The sequence below is a fragment of the Camellia sinensis genome, chromosome 15 (genome assembly GCF_055761805.1).
Source record: "Camellia sinensis isolate YWXY chromosome 15, ASM5576180v1, whole genome shotgun sequence".
In the NCBI taxonomy this organism is placed as follows: Eukaryota; Viridiplantae; Streptophyta; class Magnoliopsida; order Ericales; family Theaceae; genus Camellia; species Camellia sinensis.
The window spans coordinates 40,848,794-40,873,876 of NC_138975.1; the positions used below are offsets into that span (position 1 = coordinate 40,848,794).

A 25,083-nucleotide genomic window follows, 5' to 3' on the forward strand; every position below is an offset into this window, starting at 1 on the left:
CATTCCTAATGTTATTTTCTTGCCTTACCATACCTATGTATGACTATCATGAGCTAGATTTCCTTTCTTGTGTTTGTCTCATGCTCTTTTATATTATCGAATTACCAAATGTGACTAACTTGCTTGGCAAAAGATCTAATAAACGGGAAATGGAAAGGGGTTGGTAATGAGTGACGTTCACCCTTGTGCTTCAGAATGATTTATGTAATATACATGTGAATGAGATTAAAACCAAATGAGTTAAGTCTTGCGTAAGCAGTCTAAGTGGGCCCCTAGGTTGACACAGATGTATTCAAACTCTATGCGGTAGTTTCAGGGTATAAGCGAGCCCTTTGGTATGCCATGTGCAGGGTGTAAGCGAGCCCTTTCTTATGGTATGTGCAGGGTGTAAGCGAGCCCTAGGCACGATTTGGGTGTAAGCGAGCCCACTTGTTTGGCCGTCCCTTTTGAGGTCCATCAATGTCACTGACCGGTATATAACCAGGAGGTGGGCATAGGTGGTAAGGTCTGCAAAGTAGCAAAAGGGGGAGTTTCGAATAGTTCTGTGTTCAATCCTTGTGGTTGGGTAGAAGGATCTCTTTGGGGGATTCTAGATGTCTAGTCTAACTACTAATTCATAGACCCTTGTTGTAATATTGTATGTTGTGTTACCTCTTTTGTTCTGTGTATGGTTGATTGGTTGATAGAAGATATGGGGGTGTGTGTGTTTTTACTGGGCATTCCAAGCTCATGGCGTGTCATGCCAGGTGATGAAGCAATTTACAATGGTGAAGGTTATTTCGAAGGCAAACAAGATGAAGTGTTAGAGCTGTGGTTCATTTGAAGACTTAGACTAGTTGTTTTTTGTCCTTTTGACTTTTGGTTTGGCAATGTTTTGGTAATCCTGTAATGGAACATAAACGAATTATCTGTGATATTAACTCTGGTTATATATGTATATTAAGATGTTCTGATTATCTATCCTACTTGTGTTGTATTATTGTGCGTATTTAACGGCCCGAAAGTTGGGGCGTTACAGATATCAATACAAATTCATTGGGAGGATACTTTCTTGAAGGTTGTCGGTCCCTTGTAGATTTCCTTAACTCAAGTTGTGGTAGCAATTCTTGAATTCGATGCTCTTCCTCATTTTTTGGCTCAACTTCATTAGGATTAGTATCATCCTCCACATCTTCAATAGGTGGCTGCACATCTCCCCAATTTTCATCATCAACTGAAGATGAAGGAAATGGATCCATGTCAATGAGATCACTAGTTTTTGGCTCCGGTTGATCACCTTTGTCAAAGTCTTCAATTGTTTGGTCTTCAAGAAACACAACATCACGGCTTTGAATGACTTTCTTGTCGATCGGATCCCATAATCTATACCCGAATTCATCACGCCCATAACCAAGAAAAATACATTGTCTTAACTTACTATCAAGCTTAGACCTCTTATCTTTTGGAATGTGAACAAAAGCTTGGCAACCAAACACTCTCAAGTGTTCATAAGACATAACTTTGCCGGTCCAAACTCTTTCAGGAACATCACCATTCAAAGGATAGGAAGGAGACAAATTGATCACATCAACTGCTGTCCTCATTAGCTCACCCTAAAAGGATCTTGTCAATTTAACTTGTGAAAGCAAACACCTTGTTCTTTCCACAATGGTGCAGTTCATCCTCTCGGCAACGTCATTTTGTTGAGCAGTCTTCTTAACTGTCTTTTGGTGCTGAATATCTTGGCTGCGACAATACTCATCAAATGGCCCAATGTATTCACCACTATTGTCTGATCGGATGCACTTCAATTTCTGCCATGTTTCTTTTTCAACCATGGCCTAAAAATGCTTAAATACTTCTAAAACTTGATATTTAGTTTTTAGTATAAAAGCCCAAACTTTCCTTGAATAATCATCAATGAAAGTAACAAAATAAAGTGCACCACTATGTGTTCTAACTTTCACAGGACCATAAACATCCGAATGAATCAACTCCAGAATATTTTCTTTTTTAGAAGTAACATTTTTATGAAAAGAAACTTTATGTTGTTTACCTGCCAAACAATGAACACAAGTTTTGAGATGTGTACCTTTCAAACCGGGTAGAAGCTCTTTCTTGAACAAAGCTTGTAGCCCCTTTTCACTCATATGGCCAAGCTGCTTGTGCCACAATTCGGTAGAAGTATCATCTTCAAGTGCATTGACAACACTTTTACAAATTTTTCCTTACATCAAATAAAGTGTATGAGTCTTCTTGCACTTAGCCACCACCAAAGAATCCTTTGTGAGCTTCCATATTCCATCACCAAATTTGTTATTGAAGCCTTCATCATCTAGCTTGCCGGTAGAGATCAAATTGAGGCGAATGTCGGGAACATGCCTCACATCTTTAACCAATAACTTGTAGCCCAAATTTGTTTCCAAGCAAACATCACCAATGCCAATAATCTTGGACAAACCTTCATTACCCATTCAAACAGAACCATAATCTCCTGTGGTGTAGGTAGTGAAGAAATCAACTCGAGAAGTCACATGAAAAGAAGCACTAGAATCAATCACCTGGCCCACAAAATTGATACAATCATCTTCACAAACGACCATGAGATTACTATTGGTAGTAACTGCCGTTGTGTCTTCTTGCTTCTTATCTATACTTTTGTTACGCATTTTCTCCTTGTTCTTGAGCTTTCGGCATTCCCACTTCATGTGCCCTTTCTCATGGCAATAATAACACTTAATGTCTTTCTTTGAAAAAGAACTATCTCTTGATTTGTCACTACTTTGATTACAACCATGAGGAGTCTTACTCCCCCCTTTGTTTTGCTTCGGCCTCTCACAACAAATGCTTCCGAATGAGAGGAACCTGCTGATTTTCTTCTAGTTTCTTCATTCAACAAGCTACTAGTGACTTGGCTTATTGTGACAACTCCATCAGGTGCCGAATTACTAACCATCACAACCAAAGTCTCCTAACTTTCGGGTAAAGAACTAAGCAGCATCAAAGCCTGCAACTCATCATCAAAAATAATTTTCATAAAAGTAAATTGGTTAATAATACTCTTTATTTCATTCAAATGTTCCGGAATAGGGCTACCCTCTTTATATTTTAAATTAACCAACTTACGAAACAGAAAAGCTTTGTTTGTGGCTGATTTTCTGTCATAAAGGCGTTCTAATTTTTTCCATAAATCATGTGCCGAGGTTTCAGTAGCAACATGATGAAACACACTATCATCAATCCATTAACGGATAACACTAACGGCTTTTTGATTAAGCCTTTTCCATTCATTATCTTTCATATTATCAGGTTTGCTACTATCACCCTCAATAGGCCGATACAAATCTTTACAAAATAATAGCTCCTCCATTTTAGTTTTCCAAGTTACCCAATTGTTTCCATTGAAGCTAGACATACGACCTACACTCTCCTCTATTGATTTACACAAACAATTAAACCCAAATAAACCGTAAATTTTGATACCAGTTGTTAGGAAAAATTAATGATTTCCTACAAGTAAATCAATCAATGGGAATAAAAACTAATGCGAAAAAATTAAATCAAAAGTAACACAAGAATTTTACGTGGTTCCCTTAGTGTGAGGTACGTCCATGGGATCGAAATTCAATTCCACTATCAACCAAATAAGTTTCCAAACGATTACAAACGAGACACGAATGGTCTCACAAACCACCTTTAAGTGAATTCCAAATAATCACAAATAAACAAGAAGAAAGACCTCACTAAATAGATGAACGAAAGTCTTCGAAACCAGAGTTGAAGAAGACCCAAAATAACGAACCAAATTTAAATCGAAAATTGAATTAGACGAACAAGGAGCACTATTACTTGTTTAACACACTGCCGAACCTTGAATATGCACCCAAGAAACTTTTTGGGTGAATAACACCCAAGAAACTAATCACACAGCAAACTTGTTTTGAGAACAAAACCCACCGAAGACCACCTGTAGCAGCCGTATAGTCCTTTTTTTTCTTGGGAAAAACAATACCAAATATATACATATATATATATATATATATTATTGATTCTTGAGTTTTGTTATCAAAACCCTAACTGTTACGAAACTAAATTAGGACTCCACAAGTTAGATATAATACATAAAAATATATTATAACTAACACCGAACTAAATCTAAATATTTTAATAAACTAATTGGATTCCATACTCCAATAAGGAGATATACCCCAACATTATTAAAATAGTAGGTTAATTAATGAAGTTAATTATCTATTTACTTATGTTCTTACTTTTATTTCGCCTCCTCATGTGCCACTTAATTTGTTAAAATGAAAACTAATTAGCAAGTTGTTATTCCAACCCTAAGCAACTAGAGCTGGGTCATGACAAGAGCTATAGATCAAAATTATCTATTCAATTTTAAATCAAACACAACAAAGCCACTATCTGTTTATTGCCAAGAAAAAATCAGATAACAAGAAAGAGAAAGATGAAGAAATCAAACACTTGATTCTCAAAATAAACAGCAAATTGTACACAAATATAGAATACCTCGCACTCGATTAAGAACAAATACTCTCATATATGTGCCTGTAATATAAAATATATATGTATATGTTCCTGGATGAGGCTTGGTATGAAAGATGAATAGGAAACACAAATACTCTTGTTGTAAATTTATCATTTCAACTAAGTAGTGCATTCAGATTGTATGCAATGATTTGCTCTTTAGTTTGATTTTTTTAGATGCTGACTTGCTTATTCTTTGTAGCATGTTTCCAAGATCAACACATGAAACATTTGCACAAAAACTATACCAGACATTCAAATATCATAACCGGTTCACCAAGTCAAAATTGTCATGTATTGACTTCACCATTTGTCATTATGCTGTGATGTAAGTGTCTTTCATCTATGAAATTCATAGTGGTAGAACAAACATGGAGATGCTTCATGAGTGTAACGCCCCAAAATAATAGACATTCAAATTCGACATAACGCCCTTGAAAGATGCAGAAGCTCCCCATTATATTCAATCATATGACATTCATACATAAGAGTCCCTTGCATTCTTACAAAATTATATTACATGCTTCATTACATTCATTGGTTCTACAACATGAAACCATAGCGTATGATTAAAAGAATAATTGCCGTATTTAGTTTTAATTTTTCTGAATTCAATTTTTTAGAAATCGAATTTTTTATTTTTCTTGTTTTTAAGCATTTTTTTTCTTTTTTAGATGCACCTTACTTAAATGTAAAGTAAAATATTTGTAAAAAATATTAAAAAAAATTAATAAATACACAAGAATACGAAAATGTACTGAATTCTGGGTTTTTTTTTTTTTTTTTTTTTTGTATTTTTTGGTATTTAGTGAATTTTCTAAAGATTTTTTTTCACAAATATTATAATTTTTAATTGTATTTATGTTAAGTGTATCTACAAATTAAAAAAATTGCTTAGAATATTAAAAAAATTCAGTGAAAACAAAAAATACAGAAAACAAAAAAATTTAATTTTCTGAAAAGTGAATCATGAAAAACCAAACCAAACAAGCTGAATACTTGAACTAATACAAGTTATTGCCTTAAAGGCTACAAGTTTCCAAGGCCTTGCCTAGATATAAAAAAAGAGTTAAAAACTTAATACAAAGAAACCCTAGGTTTTACAACATAAGCAAAACAACATAATGAGCCTTAAGCTCTAAGATCCTCTCAAGTCACTGTCTTGGCGAAGGCACGCCATCAATACCTGAAAATAGTTGCCTATATAGGGTAAGTAAAAACTCAGTAGAGATAATCTTAATGACATGTATGGTGCTTAAACAAAGTTATAGGGTGAATGTATATGAAATGCCATGACAAAACATGTATTTTTTCCCTTTTGGAAACATTGCTATGCCAGAGTTCAAAATCACAATTCATCATTCCTTCCTTTAAAATAAAAAGTATGGCAATCAATACACACGCTGTGAATGTCTAGGTACGTGTCTGAAAGTAATCTATAAAAGCACTACCAAAGTCACGTTGTTGGCAACTAATTGGAATGAAGACATCCCAACCGTGCGGACTTCTAAACTTTCACCAAGGACACAAATGCCAACTTAATTAACCACAACCACACCCTTTAACTAGATTCACTATGATATTCACCAATTTTTCTCAAAACCATGCAAGTGTTCTCAACGCAATATTTTCAAAATGTAAAGCCTCAAGTTCACAAATCTATGATATGCACAATGAGATGTATGATTGTAAATAGTTCAATTGCCTAAATTATATGCAATTTCTAACATACAGCAAAACTATCCTCAATTGATAGTCAAAACAATTATCTCTAATACAATTATTAAAAGATAATAACAATAATATAATCCAACATGATTTTAAAATCTGAAACTTCTAGAATTTTCCAAACTCAACAACTAACGTTCAACATTCTTCAAGAGTCTCATGAATCTCAACATTTTATATGTAATTCCCAAATCAAATAGGTTTCTCATTAAAACTCAACATTTCAAATAGAGTGATCAATACTCATTATTTTCAAAAGTTTCATAAATATTCCCAACCAAACCCTCGATTGTAAACAAAACATGTCATTTTTTCAAGATCCAACAATATTGATAAATCCATAACATTTTTCCAAAACTCAAATCATCCTAGGTAATAAAACCTTAGGGATTTTTTTTCTCTCTCAAAAACATGATTTTCCTCAAAACTTCATTATACAAACAACCATGAGATATCTAAATTCAAACCACAACCGAAAATAAGAGTTTTTCCCTAAATTCATGCATTAATATAAATATAGTTAAGACCTACCTTTTCAAAAACTCTTATCTATCAAGAATAGAATATAAGAACGCTAAATAACATGCACGCTGTTAAGAAAATCCATACCCCAAAGAAAAAAAGAGGAAATTGAGAGAGAAAAGATCATGCCCAAAAATCTGCAGCGACGAAAGCTTACAATTTTCATATCAAAACGAAGCCCTCAATACACTCTACCTTTAACCCTCAAGGACTATGGGTAAGAAATGTGTAAAAAGAGATGAAAACCAGGTTTTATGGCTTATGGATAAAAAAAATGGCAAAACAAGAGAGAGAAGAAGAATATAGGAGTGAAAATTTAGCCTTTCACGCACTAAGATTCTATTTATAATCTAGGACATCACGAGTGCGAACTACAAATCGTAGCCGCGGAAGACACAATTGCGGCCTTGGTCGCCCACACCGCGGGTGCAATCACACAGGTCGCAGCTCCTTCCGTGGCCCAACGCGGGCCACATAACTTCTCATAGGGAAGGGACTTGAAGGTGAGTTCTGGTTGTTGCCCCTCGTAGGTACGACTTTCATACTTCGCGGGCGCGATTACAACCGTCGTAGCCTCGCTAATACAACTTGGTAAACTGACACTGTTGTGCTGGGTTCAAAACTAAAGCCCCTGGTGACAAAATGAACTACGAGAAGTACAATACAGCCTAAAAACAAGTGCAAACTCAATATCAAAGAAAGTAAAGGTGAAGTTAAATGGTGAAGTCAATTTTGTTGTTGGTGTTAATGTGAATATTATTATTAGGGGTATTTTGATAATTATGTTACACATAGAACTTATTAGAATATAAGAAAATAATTTGGACTAACGTTGTGTTTGGTTGGAGGATTTGGGAAGAGATTTAGAAAGAAAAAGGGAAAATGTGTGTGAAACTTGGGAAGGAATTTGAAGAGGGAAAAGGAAAATATAGGTGAAATGCGAATAAAATATACCTACATTTCACCTAGTTTCATACACCTTTTTCATTTCTCTTTCTAAATCCCTTTCCAAATCCCCTAACCAAACACAACATAAATGAAACATAAATAGGTGAGGAGGAATTTATGAGTAAATGCCCATTTTTTTAATACTTTACGTAAAGATTATTTCACTAAGGCTATATTTGGTTCAAGGATTTGGAGAAAGACTTAGAAAGAAAAAGGAAAATGGTAAGTGAAATGTGAATAAAATATATCTACCTCTCACCTAGTTTCACACACTTTCGCCCTTTCCGTATCCAAATCCTCCCCAAATCCATAAACTAAACACACCCTAAGGTTTCTTAATACTTTATGGACATCTAAGGGTCGCATTTTGCACATGTACCGTGTTCAATGCATACAGCATGGAATATGCTTGTCAGATGGTTGTACAAAACTTTTAGGAACAATTCAAAAGTTCCTATTCAGATTTCATAAAATGATTGAAGTGAAACTTTTGAACAATGATTCTATATGATATTCCAAAAACATGTACACAAAATCATATATTTATGATAACATATTAACAAAACATAATAATCAATGTTGCACGATATGGTATTTGTCTTCTATCATGACTCATACACCTATTTCTAAATTATTAAATCAAACCCGAGTTAATAATGATTTATACAATTCTTACATTATAATCTAGCAGCTAGTTACCAGTTTCAAATAGACATGCTAGACTATTTTCATAGTTAATATTGCAATTCAAGACTCAATGGTAATTGATAAACAATAACAAAATGACCTAGCTAAAACACTGAGTTCTCAAACACACTGTCCTCAATATTCAAAATGATGAAAGGCAAAAAGTCACATATAGAACTGAATTTCAGAGCATCAAACTATGAATGATTTAGATTATATATTCATAATGTACCTTGCTTACTTGTCCATTAGTCAACATCAACATTAGTCATCCGTTGAGGCAATTGCATGCTTACTATATCCTCTCTAGGTAGACTATCATCACCCCCATTTGCCATTTGCCGACTTTTAGGTGCAGTTAATGCCAGAAGGTGTGTCACCTCTCTATTTTTATAGAAGACCAAGTACGCAATTGCGACCAAATAAACCAACATCCCCGAAAATCCTAATACTCCACAGAACACCACGCCAACGACTTTTAAATGGCTTTGAACAAGCAATTTGGCAAAGCTGGTTGCAATATAGTATATATTTATGCTCATAATCATGGATCCAATGGTCCAAGTAGCTACTGAAATCTACAAAAAGATAAAATAAAGAGATGTAAAAAAAATTATGCAGAGCCATGCATTGCAAAAAAAAAAAAAAAAACTATGCAGTATGCACAAAAACATGAAATTAGGTATGGGTGTTAAGTGTGATGTGAGTGCATACTTAGAAGTCATACCCATCAAATTTCCAATTCCAGAGTACACGGACTTGGCAAAAAGAGTCAAATTTTCATATTTTTAATGTATTATATGAGATAAAAAATAGTGTTATATATAACATACAATGTTAAAAAGGCATTTTAGTAATTTTATAGAAATTATACAAAAATACATATAGTGTTACATTCAAATATATAAAAAGTGTCCGATGGAATGTATCAAACACGTTTATCACATCCTTGTCTAATTGTTGGGTGTCAAACACGTTTATTTCATTTATTTTGAAGAGTTCATGTATCATAGGATAGGAGGCTTTTCTACTGATGAAATCCAGGTCTTTAGAGTACACACTACGACATCCAAAATCTTACAATGTAGAAATTATATTCACTGATTGGTTTACTTTTGAATTAAATCTTGTGCGCGCGCGCGCGCGCGTGTGTGTGTGTAGAGGGGGGAGAGAGAGAGAGCAACTGGAACAACTGACTTTTGTGTACAATGATCAGAATGTTTTGGCAGGAAATCCATACAGGCAATGATTAACGGGCTATTTGATCATATTCATGTCTCCAGATTTTGGTGTCTTCTAATTTTGACGAAACTTTAAGCTGAACTAACATCTATTGATTTCAAGTCCAACCAGTAAATGCAACAATTAAACAAAACCTTTCTGTGAAGACCTCACTTTATCACACCCTTGTGTGCATGAGTAGGTGCACATATACACATACATGCACCAAGCTTTGCAAAAAATCATACAATGCTCAGATCATGTCTATGAAAGAAAAACAATATAATTTGTCAGTTGAGAAGAAGTTTACAGCAATTGAGTTGGCATATGCCCCCATCTTGGTCTTGCTGCTTGTGAACTTGAGAAGTGGAATAAGAGCAAAAGGGAGTTCAAATGATAAAATCATCTGTCAAGACAACATCAAAGGTTAGCTTGCTTTAAAAATTAAAAATGTTGGCAACATAACAAGAAAAAAGTAGTCTGTTCTGAGCTTGTAGATGTGCAAAGCCATGACTCCATTTGTACAAAAGATTCATCTCCTTTGTGAGTCATGTGCGTGAAACAATGAAAATCAATAGTTTATAACAATTGTCTTTATTTTTGCAGCTAGGGATTTGGCTTGACATGACAAAGTATTTATTCAATGTTAAATTGACATTTAGCCACTTAGAATCAAAGGAAACATTAAAGAAACTGCATGGTTTAGCTGAAAATTTTGACTATATAAAATCCTCAATACACCTGCACAGAGAAAAATTGTGAAGTACAAGGCTTTGGCTTGTTGAGAACCAAAATAAAAAGGACATATATCTGAAAGCTTTGGTTTTCCTTTTATTCCTGGTTATCTTAGCAATAAAAAGAAAAATGGATGGAAAACTAATGCAACGAAGACTAAAAGCCAGTACTCTAAACTTTCAGAAAGAACTAGCTTACTTAGAAGCCAAGGATCAAGTTACAAGCTTCTTTTTTTCACATAATACTGAAATTATGCATAAATGATAGATTATATTGATACCAAATTGGGAAAATAGCATGTAGTGTATCACCGTGTGAACCTAGTATATTTCCATGTAGAAGAACAAATATAGAAGTTTAGGAAGGGCATCAATCTCTGAGAACCTAAGAAGCACCGACACGGACACGTAACACGACACAAATACGATACAGACACATCAACATGACAATTTATAAAACATGCAGGACACAAAACGTGGGAGACATGTACAAAATATATAATCTTATAGCTTTATTATATGTCATATATATAAATATATCATTCTAAGATAATAAGTAAATGCAATATAACACTAATTTTTATAAACTGACATTCCTCAGGCTCGTTTTTCCCACCTGACAAAAATGGAATTTTTTGTGGAATTTTTTGACAACAATTGATGAGTTTCTGATTTTTGAATGATTTTTGAGTTTTTTGGTCTCATTTTTTTATCTACGATTTGGAGTGTTACCCAAGGATTCTACTGCTTGGAACACAAATCCTAGGTTCCAAAATTGATAGGAGAGGCATCCTTGAGGTTGTTTTTGTTGATTTGTTGGTGTTGGGTTGGAGTTTATTTGTTTGGCTCCTCACGGTGTTTGAAAGTTCTATCTCTCAATTGATTAAGTCACTAGTTTTTTTATTTTTTTATTTTTTTTATTTTTATAATTTCCTTGCTGTTGTGTTGGTATTCTCCCAATTATTGGGCGTTTGTTGGGTCATTCTTTGTTAAGATTGTTGGTTGGGCTTCTTTGTTGCTTATGATATTGCCATATATTTGCTTTCTGCTTTTGATATTTGTGTGCATGATTATCATGGTTGAGGCAAAGCCCCTACTGGTTGAAGATGATGAGATGCCTAAATCCATTTACAACTAAGAAATTAAATGGTTTGAACTATTTGGCTTGGGCACACGTAGTGAAAATTTTCTTGCATGGCATGAAGAAATTACGATTTCTTATTGAACTCTCTCCCAAACCAGATGCTAAAGAGTATGATGATTGGTCTAGTGATGATTCCGAAGTTATGGGGTAGCTTTGGCATAGTTTGGAACCTTAGGTTGCTACTACCGTTGAATTTTGTGAAACCTCTAAACAAATTTGGGACTTGTTTAGTCATTTTCTAATCAGAGTAATGTTTCTCAAGAATATGAGTTGCATAATAGATCTTTCCTACTCAATTGGGTGGTCTTGGACTATTACAATATCCTTAAGAACTTGTGGGATCAATTATTGCAACATCGTTCCTTTACTACGGATTTGGCGAAATAGAAGAAATGTTGGGAACAGTTTATGATGGCATCCTTACTCACAGGCCTAGATTCTGATTTGTAGTTGCTAGTGAGACGTTACCTTCTGCTGCTAATGCTTATTCTCGCTTGTTGTGTTCATCATTGGGATATAGAGTCATGTTATATCTAGTTTCTCTTCTCAAGATGTATGCTCGTCTGCATTGATCTTTGTAGTGGTGACCATGGTCATATAAGTGGTGCTTTTCATGGCAACTCAAGTCATCGTGGGTCTTATACTGGTTCTCATGGCTCTAATTCCTAGGGCTTATTTCTCTCTCAACGCAAATATGTACTTGATTTTCTTTTGAGACTGGTCTCTTAAGTGCTCGTCCTATAGATACCCCCATGGACTCGTGTGTTAAACTTGATGGAGAGACTAGGGCTTTGTTTCCTGATATTGGTCGTTATCATCGTCTGGTTAGGAAATTGATTTATCTCACTGTCACTCATCCGGATATTACCTACACCGTGAGTGTGGTCAATCAGTTTATGTACGCTCCTTGCCAACCTCATTTTGATGCTATGTGTCATATCTTGTGTTACTTAAAGAGTGCTTTGGGTCGTAGTTTACTCTATCGTCCGTCTTCTTCCTTGTCTATCATTGGTTTTAGTGATGCTGATTGGGCTGGCAGTTAGACTGATCATCGTTCTACCTTTGGATACTATACCTTTGTTGGTGGTAACATTGTCACTTGGTATAGTAAGAAACAAACTGTTGTTGCTCACTCCAGTGCCAAGGCTGAGTATCATGCCATGACCCATAATACCTCTGAGATGTTATGGGTTCACTCTCTTCTCTAGGATTTTGATGTCCTTGTTCCCATTCCTATGAGCATGTGTTGTGATAATTAGGCTACTATTTTCATCGCCAATAATCTTGTGTTTCATAAACGCACGAAACATATTAAGATTGATTGCCACTTTATTGGGGACTTGTTATTGCAAAAGCAACTTATCACTTCGTATGTTTGTTCTGATGATCAGTTGGGTGATATTCTCACCAAACCATTAACTAAGTCTTTCTTTCAGTGACTATCTACCAAGCTAGCCATGTTCAACCTCTATATTGGGGAGTGTTAGAATAGTGGTATTGAGGGTACTATGATCACATTGTATTTTCTATCTTTTCTTTCATATAAAACAAGCTGCTGGTGGAGGGTTTAATTAATATCCCAAAAATCGTATTTTCTTCTCTTATTCTCTATAATCCAACCCTAGTTTCACATATTTTACCAACTCTTTTTATAAAAACAGGACATGATTGGATGAATGTCGGACACATGTTGGGAAAGTGTCCAACGAGTGTCGGTGTCCAACTCAAACATGACACCGATACGCCACCCCACTTTTTTAGAAGTGTCTGTGTTTGTTAGTTGAGAACTAAAGAGAATGAAGGGAAGAATATTTACCGAAGCAATAATGATTAACTGTCCAGCTCCAGTTGAGCCACCAATTATTGCAACTATTAGACTAGGGACTATTGCCAAGCATCGAGTTAAAAAGTTGCGAATCCATGGCTTCAGTCGTAAATCAAGGAATCCCTGAAACAAGGAATATACAAAATCATTAAGTTGATTATAGTTATCAACAGAACCAGATGGTACCAAGATAAACTGATACTCCAATTTATTAAGGGATTTATAGGCAACATCGGATTGCTTCTGTTGCATAACTTTTGAAACACATTCGTCTACACATATATTACTTAAACGATGTTTTCCAATAGATTCCGTGATAAGAATTAAAGGAAAAATTGTATCTGAGATTTTAAGACAATCCATTGCAACTCAAAGGTCATCAATGAAGTGACTTGGGAAGAAAGTTATCACAGCATATGATATTGGTTTGTAATTCAGTTATTAACTAGTAATTCACTGAGCCATGGAAATATCTTCTTGTATATCCTATCACTTCACATCCTTTATGGCAAAACCTAAGAGATAAAAATATGTTAGCATAAAAAATTATGCTGGTAAGCATTGATTGTGATACTAAGAAACACGGGTATGGGACACGGTAATTTCAAAAAATTGGGCATAGGGTGGACATGTCAATAAATTTATATGTATATATTCTTATTTGCCATGTAGATTAATATTATATCCGCAAACAATTAAAATTAACAAAAATGAAGGCTAATTTAATATATATTTTAAAAAAACTCACTATTAAGTATTTTTTTTTTTAGTATAAAAAAAAATTATACCAATAAACATTGATTGTGTGATACTAAGAAGCACGTGAACAGTGATTTCACAAAAATGAGCATGGCGAGAACATGACAATAAATTATATATATATTCTTACTTGCTATATAGATTAATATTACATCCACAATCAATTAAAATTAACAAAAATTAACACTAATTCAATAATAATAATAATAATAATAAATAAATAAATAAATAAATGATACTCTTGAGTTAACTCATATCGTTTATGTCATTTTATGGATAATCTATTAATTATTTAAATTTAAGAAAAAAGTAATGAACATGCAACATCCAACATCCATCAAATCAAAAGATTTATTTGGCACGTCCTTGAAAAAATTAATTAATTAAATAAAGGGCTATGCCTTGTGGTGTGTATGTATCTCTCCCCCCCCCCCCCCACTATGTCCCAGTGTCCAACAGCACTACGGCACTTGTTTTGAAGTGTCGGTGCTCCATCGGTGCACAAAAGCTTTTTGAAGTAGGTTGGACCCGATTCTCTGAAGGCAGTAATAATCTCTGACAAAAATTTAACCTTCCAACAAGATTAATCAGAAAACTGAATACCTGCATAACATATTGCCCGGCATATGTCCCTGTTATTGTAGAACTCTGACCAGATGCAAGCAAAGCAATTGCAAAGATCTTTGAACTCCAATTGCCTAACACATTCTGTAAACAGGAATATATATATATATATATATATATCTATATTGCTATAAGGAACACTCTGGATTGTAGTAACTTGAGAAGAAAATGCAAAATAACAAGGATTTTAACCAAAATTAAATTTAGTATAATATATGAAACTGAACCCAAAGGACTAAAATGAACACTGAATATCACATATGTTGGGGGAACAACAGATCACTAGCCTTAAGTAAAAATGAGGCTTTGTTCAAGTCCAAGTCTTGGCAGTTCTTCCGATCATCTGGATTCAAATTCGAGGAATTGCAAACTGAACCACTTACTGAGATGACTGATACATTAATGAGAAAGGCAATCATTAGAGCAAAGCCACTTTCTATCATATAAAACCTGCAAGCGTCCTGTAAACAAAATAAACTGTCATTTAGTGCTCAATAGAATCATGCCCTAACAATAAAATCAAATTTCATAAAGGGTCTTTTGAGGTATCAAAATGATATCATGGTGCCTACAACTTGATATCAGTACAACAAAAAACAGAATTGGCGACCAAAACATGAAATTTCGTCGCTGAAAGTGCATGAAATGGCGACTAAATTGGAATTTGTCGCCGAAAAGCAGGTTTTTAGCGACTAAAAGGGTTTAGTCGCCGAACAGCATGTTTTTAGCGACTAAAAGGAAGTTTCGTCGCCTAATATAGGGTTTTCAGCGACTAAAGTTTGTTTAGTAGCCAAAAGTCACGGTTTTTAGCGACTAAAATAATTTAGTAGCGAAAAGGTATGGTTTTGGCGACTAAAAACAGGTTTAGTCGCTGATTATAGCAGTTTTGCCGACTAAAAACAATTTAGTCGCTGAAAGTGGGGGTTTTGCAGACGAAAATCCATTTTAGTCGCTCAAAGTAGTGGTTTTGGGGACGAAATTTCTGTTTAGTCGCCAAAAGTGCTGATTTTTATTTGAGAACTTGTTTTTTTAGCGACAAATAAATAATTAGTAGCCCAAAATAATACAATTAGCGACTAAAAAATGGTTTTAGTCGCCAAAAGTCGCCTAATTTTTTTTTTAGTAAATAATTTATTTTTTGACAAAAATTATATTGAATTAAAAAAATTATATTTATAAATATTATTTTGTATTAATTGAGGTTAATATAGTATATAAATAATATATATTGCATATATAATCATGTGATGATGTACTGGCATAGTGGAGGGAGTGTTGTGCAAAGGGTTTGGCGTGTGCAAAGGGACGTCGCAAGTTCGAAACCTGTTGGGAGCAACGGAGGCAAAAAAAATTTTTTTTCTGAAAATACTTTCAGCGACTAAAGTTATTGGTCGCCAAAGGTATAAATAATAAAATAAAAATGAACTATTGGCGACTAACAGTTTAGTCGGCAAAGGTATAATTTCCAATAAATAAATTGACTATTGGCGACGAAATCTTTAGTCGCTGAAGACATATATATTGGCGACTAACAGTGTTTTAGTCGCCAAAAGCATTCGCGACTATTTATTGGCGACAACACGGGCGACTAAACTTTTTAGTCGGGAAAAGTGAAATTTTGACATTTGGCGACTAAAATAGGACCTTTGGCGACTAAATATGTAGTCGCCAAAGGTGTTTTTTCTTGTAGTGTATGGTAAAACTTCAATCCAATTAACCTCATCATTCAATTCCAAATAGACATAAATTACTAAACTTAAAACAGATAAATAATAATGAATAAAATGTAGCAAATATAAACCTGAGCACATTTTCTTCCTAAGATTATTTGTAAAAGAGCCACTAGCACAAAATACCGATGAAAGACGAAAAAATTCCGCAGGACAAAGGTAAGATTCTCTTACCTTTTGGTTGTCATTTTTCCATTTTTTTATTTTTTATTTTTTTATTTTTTTATTTTTTTATTTTTTCCTTTTCCTTTAATGTTTTGTTTATTTGTCAGTGCATGCATCTTATTTTGCTGTGCACAACTTTAAGTTTAACAAATCCAGAATTATCGACCAAATTTTCTAAGTAGTTTAATTCTAACTTTTTAAGCTGCTTTATGTTTGTACAAATATTTCCTGTCATATAATTTGAAGATGAATCATTCTTCTCCCCCTTCCAAATGAAAGTAAAATAAACAACTCACAACCTCCAACTTTGAAGAAATTTACTTAGCAGTAGGAAAGATGAAATAATGTGAGAATAATTAGTCCAAAGTTGCCTTTTAGGTAACGGAAAAAACTAAAAGGTAAATTAGCCCATTGAAGATTAAAAAAAGAAAAAGAAAATTACTTTGATGCCATTAACAGATCGTGGTATTTTCCTTGAAACGACCAAAGCTGAATGCAGGAAGAGATTGTGCCTGCAGCAATTGCAAGACAATTAAGGAAATGAAAAACTTTGAAGCAGAATAAACCATTACCATTACGATAAATATAAGAAACTTACGGCATAACCATAGCTCCAAGGAGTGAAATTGCCAAGCCAGTAGCACCATTCCCCTTCAATTGGGGAACAAAAAGCCCATGCAACACTTCTGAAGCATTAGGCTTCACATATCCAAGCTCCACAAAAAAGCAAGCAGCAATTATAACTACCAGAAATGCAATGAACAACTCAAGTTTCCTCACCTGCACAAAGATTACAATTATTATAGTTCCTTTTTCATTACTGCATTTCGCTCAAAGGGTTGAAGGGAGATAGTGCATCAAGCTGTTGGCAAGGGCCAACTTGATAGTTAAAACTTCAATTCAAATGTGTTTACTTTAATGCCACAATGCATGGAGTAAAAGACTTGTTTAAATTACCCCATATCGCTGTAATGCTAGTAACATCAATGTACTGAGCCCCGTCAGAAGAACACCAACCCACATTGGAATTTTGAAGAGCATGTTTAAAGCAAAGGCTGTTCCAATAACTGGACATGATAAACAGAGCAATAAGAATATAGATATATCAGAAGCCCCTACGAAATAAAATAATACATATATATTTGTTCCAGCACAGATGATGAATGAAGTTTGCATCAAACCAATAGTAAAAATATTAGTGAAATATTTACCTAGTATGGGATGAGGGAGGTTAACATGTCTTGCAGAGCTACAGAAACATCCTACAAAAGACCTATGGAAACTAGGTTCCTTGTTTCTGGAGACCCATAATTTTTTTTTGTCATTTCTCGCAATTTATTTTCTTGCATGTATATTTTCATTTTGCAGTTTACTACTATGAATCTGATCTGAACTGTAGATAATGATCATATTTTGTGTGTATAAGCCAACACCTCAATAAACATTATCCACGCTTTACATATCAGAATAGTTTACATTGTCCTTGTACAACTAAAATTTTCGGGCAAGGATGAATTCAAGCAACTCAACTATCCAAGCCCAAAGACGCACCATTAGCTTGAGGCTGAAGTTGAAGCCAAATAGATAAAGAACATTCATAGATTGTACGCGACAAAGTCAGAGTTCCATCCAATTCAGGTGGAAAGGCTGTATCAGAAATCCCATTTGATGCGGTGATTTGAGTAAAATAATCCAATACACAAGTTTTATTTCCTTAATATTACAAACTACATGAAAATGCCCTGAAATGAAAAATTACAGGAAAAACAATTTTTTTCACAAGCCTTAAAACTCGCAGCATATTCATGAACCAAGAGAACAAAGCTCATCTATAATTCCTTCAGTTCCACATAAGTGACATTATGGTTTCCTAACAAAAACAACCATTTCTTCATTGGAAAGATGTTCTGATCTTCCCAAGTGCACCACTTTCTCTCTCTCTCTCTTTTTTATTTTTATTTTTATTTTTATTGTTATTAAGAATTAATATACATAAAGATAAGGATAATACGTTCTATTGATTCCCCATGGGTGGCAGCATTCTTTCCAATAAAGGACGGCAACAGTTAACAAAATCAAAATAGATCAAGCATACACCTGACCAAATCATTTTCACCATGTAACCATTGCATGCCTATTCAAATAGTTTTAGAAGATGTAGAAATGGTAAATAGAATATTCTAATGAGTTTGATCATCTGGATGCTTTTCGGAAAACATGATAAGATTTGGAGTAAAAACAAATTGTATGTGTTGAATCATTTTTTGCCTCATCCAAGCTTTCAAATACTGTAGTAAGGATGAATGAGTTCACAACTTTGCATTCCAATTTCATAAAGAGCACTCATACCTTCAGGAATGTCACATGCAACTATGGCAATTTCAGCAAGAACCCATAAGATGAAGTTTGGCACCTTTGGATATTCAGCTCTACAATGTTCTGCCAAATGCTTTTCTACAACGTAAAACATGTATAATGAAAATATGAGGATATCAGTAATAGTGATTTGGAAACAGCTGGCTGCAGTGCAGATAAACAAAGATTGGTTGATGAATTGATCACATACCAGTGACCACCCCCAGGTTTGCTGCAAGAGATTGAATAATGAGAGCAGCACATGAAGCCACTAATATAACCCAAAGTAACTGAAAAGCAGAGAGTCCATGAGAAAGTGTGGTATGACCTCTAGATACCAAATTTCAAGTTAATACACAAACATGGACATGAACGAGTAAAGATTGGAAAATAAATATATATTTATGAGAACAACAATGCTTTGGAACTCTAATTTGTGAGGTCTAATGGCTCTAATGTGTATGTGAGGTCTATCTGATGTAATGTTTTGGCTTTGTTTTTGTTTTTTGTTTTTTTTTTATTTTTTTACTTTTCACCTTATTAAAACTCTAAATCCCGTTTGTTTTAGGTTATGGGGAGGGTATTGAGACTAGTAATACTAAAATTTGCAGAAATAACCTTGAGACTATTAGTCCCTTGGTATTACTAATACCCTTGAAAAGGGGATTGGTAAAGAAGAGATAGAGATGGTATTAGAAAATAATGAGGGGATTAGAAATTTTTTTATTTTTTATATATTAAATTTTTTTTAAATATAATGTTAAATTTTTTATATTTTTTTATTTATTTTATTATTTTATATAATAATTCCTCATTATTAATCTCTTTACCGACCATCCTCTCACTATCCATCCCCTCTATTCTATCTCCCACAGCAACGGGGCCTAATTTTAAAGAGATGTATCATTGTTGTTATAAAAATAACACAATTTTGAGTATGTTCTCTCAGGAGTCCAGATCTTCTGCCGTGGTCTCCTGCGGTGCCCCCAAAACTACGTTTTGGGACATGTTTTCAAAAAAAAAAAAAAAAAAAAAAAAAAAAAGAAAAAAGGCAAGAACCAGAACCAGAGAGGGAAGAAGAGAGAAGAGAAGGCAGTGGAAGAACACCCATTCAAACACCCATTCAAACATTCAAACAACCATTCAAAATTAACAACCAAATGATAAATATTAACACTGGGTGTTCTTTTGGGATAGATATTAATAACCAAATCTAAGATATATATATATATATATACATATACATATACATATACATATTAACACTTTGAACATCCAAATGATAAATCAAAATTGACTAAAAATTATATCAATAGAAACAAAAGCAAAGAATTTTTTCCTCTTCTCTTTGATTTTGGATCTCAAATCTTTCGTAGAGATTTTGAAACTTTGCTTTTCTTCATAAACCCATCTTTCTCCATTTCAGATCTAGGTTGAAATCAGGGGGAAAATCGACTAACGGCAACGAGGATGACCGACGAACTCCCTCCGGTACACCGGCGACGAAGAAAAGAGGAGAAAAGATCGAGATGGTTGCTGGCCATGGAGATCGAAAGAGAGAGAAGGGGGCTCGTGGCTGTGGGAGTGGCGATGGTGGGTTGCAGCGGCGATGGCGGGGAGATGGTGGCGCCTTGGGTGAAAGCCCGTGCGATGCCTCCTTGCATTCTTTCTTCCTCCTTGCATTCTTTCTTCCTTTGCCTTCTCTTCTTTCTTCTTCGCTTCTCTGGTTCTTGCCTCTTTATCTTCTTCTTTTTTTTTTTTTTTTTTTTTTTGAAAACTTGCCCCAAAACGACGTCGTTTTGGTTCACCGCAGGGGACCGCCGCAGGAGACGACGGCAGAGGATCCGGACTCGTTCTCTCAGCCTTTCAGAGATATGGATGATTAAATTTCTGTCAGTGTCATAGATGTACAGCATTTCCAGGTGTGTCAATTTTTTGAATAATGCTTGGGACCCCCTTTTGGGGGTCACCCCTCACCTCCTTTGCCACGTGGCGGGTGGTGATTGGAGGAGTAGGAAAAAAAAGAAAAAGAAAAAGAAAATATAACCAATGAGAGAGAGAGAGAGGGGGTCAAAGGGGATGGGGAAAAAGAGGGATGAATCATTGTTGCAATTTTTTTAGTTATTATTTGTGTGTAGGACACTCCATGCACACAAGTGTCATGTGTGCATTTGGACACGCTTCTACACATCTTTTTGCTGTTTTTATTTTATTTTTTTTCTTCTAATTCTGGAAAACTAAGTTGGGGTCAAAGTAAAATATACGAAAATAGAAAGGGGAGAAAGTGCAAGAAACTAAAATACATAAGGGCCAAGGTAAAGAGTATCTAAGGGTCACGTGTCCCCTGGATTTTGGAATTTTTTTTTTTTTTTTTATAAATACAAAGAAAATGTTTTAAATAAAAAAAAATTACAATGACATTTTTAAAATTATAAAAACAATAATGATTGTTTTGATTTAAAATAAAGTGACTAGTTATAAAAATTTCAATATAATTATGATATCTATTATTATTGACATACAAATATAATTAATCTCAATAAAGATATGAAATTTATTAAATTGTTAATTACATTTGACATGTAGGGTTCATCCTCCATGTGTTTCTTTATTATTACTTTGTGATATCATATGTCAATGATGACGTGATAATGACGTGATATTCCTATTATATTGAATTTTTACTCATATTTTGTATAAAAAATTACTTTATCATTATATAATTTATTTTAAAACTTATATCCATAATTTTAGATACAAATAATATTATTTTATTTATTTATTTATTTTATCTTTCCTGAAGTCAATCGTAAAAATTTACATGAAATATTTTTATAAAAATTTTCAATGTTGTAATTAATAAGTGCCCTCTCTGATTTAATTTCTTGGCTCCGTCACTAAAAATATACCGACATATACATTGATGTTTATATATATGTGCCTTAAATTTATACTATTTATATTTACATGCATAGCAAACATAATTATGTATACAATATATAAATAATTTTCCTGTTTTCCCTCTTGGTGTGTATCCTAATTTTTCCAAATCGCTGTATCTGTGTCTTCATCCATGTTGTGTCATGCTTCTTAGCCTGCGAGACTATATTAAAACATTCAAGTGTTGTTTAATCTCGTATTACATAAATCTCCACAGAAAAAAGATATATGTACCTCATATTTGTACTGTGCTGCTGCATGTAAGTTGGTTTGAACTATAAATTAACCACATTACGTGAGTGAGAGAATGATGGTAAAGAGCTAAAGAATAATTTCCAGGATCCATGTAAAACAAACTAAGAAAGAGCAAGTCTCACAATTTCCAGGATCCATGTATGCAATAGAAACAAGAAACCCAGGGCCAATGTATGCAAACAAGTTTCTCCAGCTTTTCTTCTGCATATATAAAAAATAAAAATCCATCAATTAAGCAATTCTCACTGCAATTACAAAGCTAATTTCCAATTAGATCTTCAGCAATTGGTCCCAGACATAAACTCCTCTTTAAAAAAATAAAATAAAAAAGCGCATTCATCAAATTCATCAAATTGATGGAAGCTTTCTTTCATTCTAAAGCTGCAAGCCACTGTTCTTGAATCCATCTGGAAACAAAAGAAGGTGGAATGGAAGGGCAGATGATAGAAAATTATGTTTTGCATCAAAAGGTTAGACAAATCGACAATCATTGCGGATATTTACAATCAACCCACTACAAATATGAAGATTTTAGAAACTAAAATTTAGGGACAAAATTATTTTTTAGGGATCAAATATTTTTGTTACGAAAAGTATCGTTGTTATATTTTTAGCAACGAAAATTTGACATTAGTGATGAATTATTATCTTTTTGAGACCAAATTTTTTGACTCAAAAAATAAACTATTTTGAAACCAAATTATTTTGTCCCTAAAAGTGTATTTATTAGTGATATTTTCAAAATTTTGTCGCTAAAAACCTTATTTTTTACTTTTCGGGACGATGTTTTAGCGACTATCCTCACAACAATAGAAAGTAGTCCCTAAATATCTTTTACAACAAAATTTTTACTTTTAAAGACCAAAAAATTTAATTTCTAAAACTCTTATATGTTGCAGTGAGCTATTCAAGATTCTTACAACTCTTATGGCCGAATCCACCAATGTTAAGGCAACTTTAGTTGTACACTATAAAATCACACAGAATATTATGGCCTAAGTGCAGTTAACATAGGCAAAAGTGAATGACTTGGGGTTCGTTTAGCTTTAGGCTTTTTTGAGCTAAAAAAACTAAAAAATAATTTTAAAAAATTGAAAAGTCAAAATATCATAAAAAAATTAAAAGGTCAAAATGTCACATCATATATATATATCAATTAATCACCTTTTCTCTTGTAACTATCTTTAACTGAAAAAACCATTCCAAACTCACTAATTTTAGTCACCTCATTAAAAAGCTAAAAAGCCACTAAAAAGGCCAAGTTGTCAAATATCAAGTAAAATTATGGAAAGACTTGGAATCATCAATCATGCAATGAGTTTCTTATACACCTTTTTGAGGCTCTAGCAAGTTTGCAACAGATAACTCCCAAAAGGAGCACAATGATGCTTTCCTTGAGGGTCTTGAAGGTCCATTACGTTGCGTTTGGATCATAAATATGGGTAGAGATTCGGAAAGCGGAAGGGAATGAATAATACTATAGATCATGAAAAAAAATATCATGAAATGTTTCATGAAAATTTTTTATCCTTTGATTAATGTGTGATGTTTTCTTGTATGTGTAATCTGATAGTGAAGAATCTTTCATAATCATTTTCATGATATTTTTTTTCATAATACCTAGTATTACTAGGAATGAATAATACAAAACGATACCTTTATCTATGATCCAAACACAGGAGCATGCAACACTTTCATAATGAAGCTACTAATGTTCATATTGAGCTCGACCCTAGGCCCATAAATTTCGAATTTATATTGCAAACAGAGAATGAAAATGTAAATATTGAATACTAATACGATTCGGAAACAGAAGAGAGTGAGACTCACATCAGGTACAACAATCTGATCGGACCCCAAATTCTCAATCAGAAGCTCATTCGAATGACTCTGGTTCCCAGTGCTGGCGATGAATTGCGGCTGCTCAGGCGCCATTTACAGTGACTGTAGAACTCTGTTCCAAATGAGACATTGAAACTTCGAAGCTCTATACAAACACTTGTAACCAAAACACGAATACACATACATGCAGTTATAATATATGTGCGTGTCTGTTTGTGTATGCAAAATATATGATTTAACAGGTGAAAACAGAGTGAAATGGAAAATGAAGGAAAATTACAGGGAAAATGATGAGAAAATTGATGGAAATGAATGAACCTTTGGTACTGTACCTTGAGCTCTAAAAATGGTGAGAGTGATTGAAGAAAATGAACGTTAACAGAGTGTCCCTTCACTCTTTCTTTGCTTATCTTTTAGCTCTCTCTCTCTCTCTCTCTCGCTCTCTCATTCTCACGTTTCGATATGTTGTGAAGTCCTTTTTATAGTTGGGAAACAGACCAAATCACATTATTTTTAGGAGAAAAGTTAGGGATAATGAAAATTTTTTCATGAAAATGATTATGAAAGAGTTATGATTCTTGAATTATCTTAATTAGTGTATGGTGCTTTATTCTAAGTGTAATCCAAGAATCACAATACTTTTATAATTATTTTCATGAAAGATTTTTTATCATACTTAGCATTGTTGTTTTTTTAAATGATTATTTTCCAAAAGGGAATTACCATCTAGTGGTAATATAAAAAATATATTTATACTGGGGCGTTTGGAAAGTTGGATTTTAGTTAAAATAATTAATAAAAATAAAATATATTAAAATGATTAACAAGATAAAATATTAAATTTAAATCATAATTATTTTATTTTCTCTTTCATAACTATCAAATCAATTATAATATACATATATATATATATATATCATTCCAAACACAACTTTTTTAATCATGTTAAAATAATCAAAAAGTCAACTAAGATAGTCAAGTTCTCAAACAAGCCCACTATACCCTGTATGGGAAGTTGAATTTGAACTAAAATAGCCAATAAAGACAAAATAAGCTAAAATAATCAATAAGACA

The 25,083-nt window shown here is 33.7% G+C and overlaps 1 protein-coding gene across 8 annotated transcripts; it reads right to left on the reverse strand.

Moving 5' to 3' along the window:
* Nucleotides 1–5,500: 5,500 nt before the first annotated feature.
* On the reverse strand, nt 5,501–24,478 carry LOC114284669 (metal transporter Nramp1-like). 8 transcript variants are annotated; one of them, XM_082909544.1, is made up of 15 exons: nt 24,342–24,478; nt 23,998–24,121; nt 22,290–22,368; nt 22,147–22,187; nt 19,184–19,262; nt 18,967–19,071; nt 17,575–17,684; nt 17,216–17,397; nt 17,060–17,129; nt 15,010–15,183; nt 14,702–14,806; nt 13,331–13,462; nt 9,947–10,042; nt 8,648–8,993; nt 5,501–5,716 (listed from the first exon to the last, which is right to left on the reverse strand). In XM_082909544.1, the coding sequence occupies exons 2-14, from the start codon at nt 24,100–24,102 to the stop codon at nt 8,664–8,666; spliced, it is 1,608 nt and encodes a 535-aa protein (XP_082765670.1). In that variant the 5' UTR covers nt 24,103–24,121; nt 24,342–24,478; the 3' UTR covers nt 5,501–5,716; nt 8,648–8,663. The 8 variants fall into 8 exon arrangements, with proteins under 8 accessions (XP_082765670.1, XP_028083417.2, XP_082765671.1 ...); XM_028227616.2 differs by having other exon boundaries at nt 24,328–24,469; XM_082909545.1 differs by having other exon boundaries at nt 5,501–5,730; nt 24,328–24,469.
* Between the last annotated feature and the right edge of the window lie 605 nt (nt 24,479–25,083).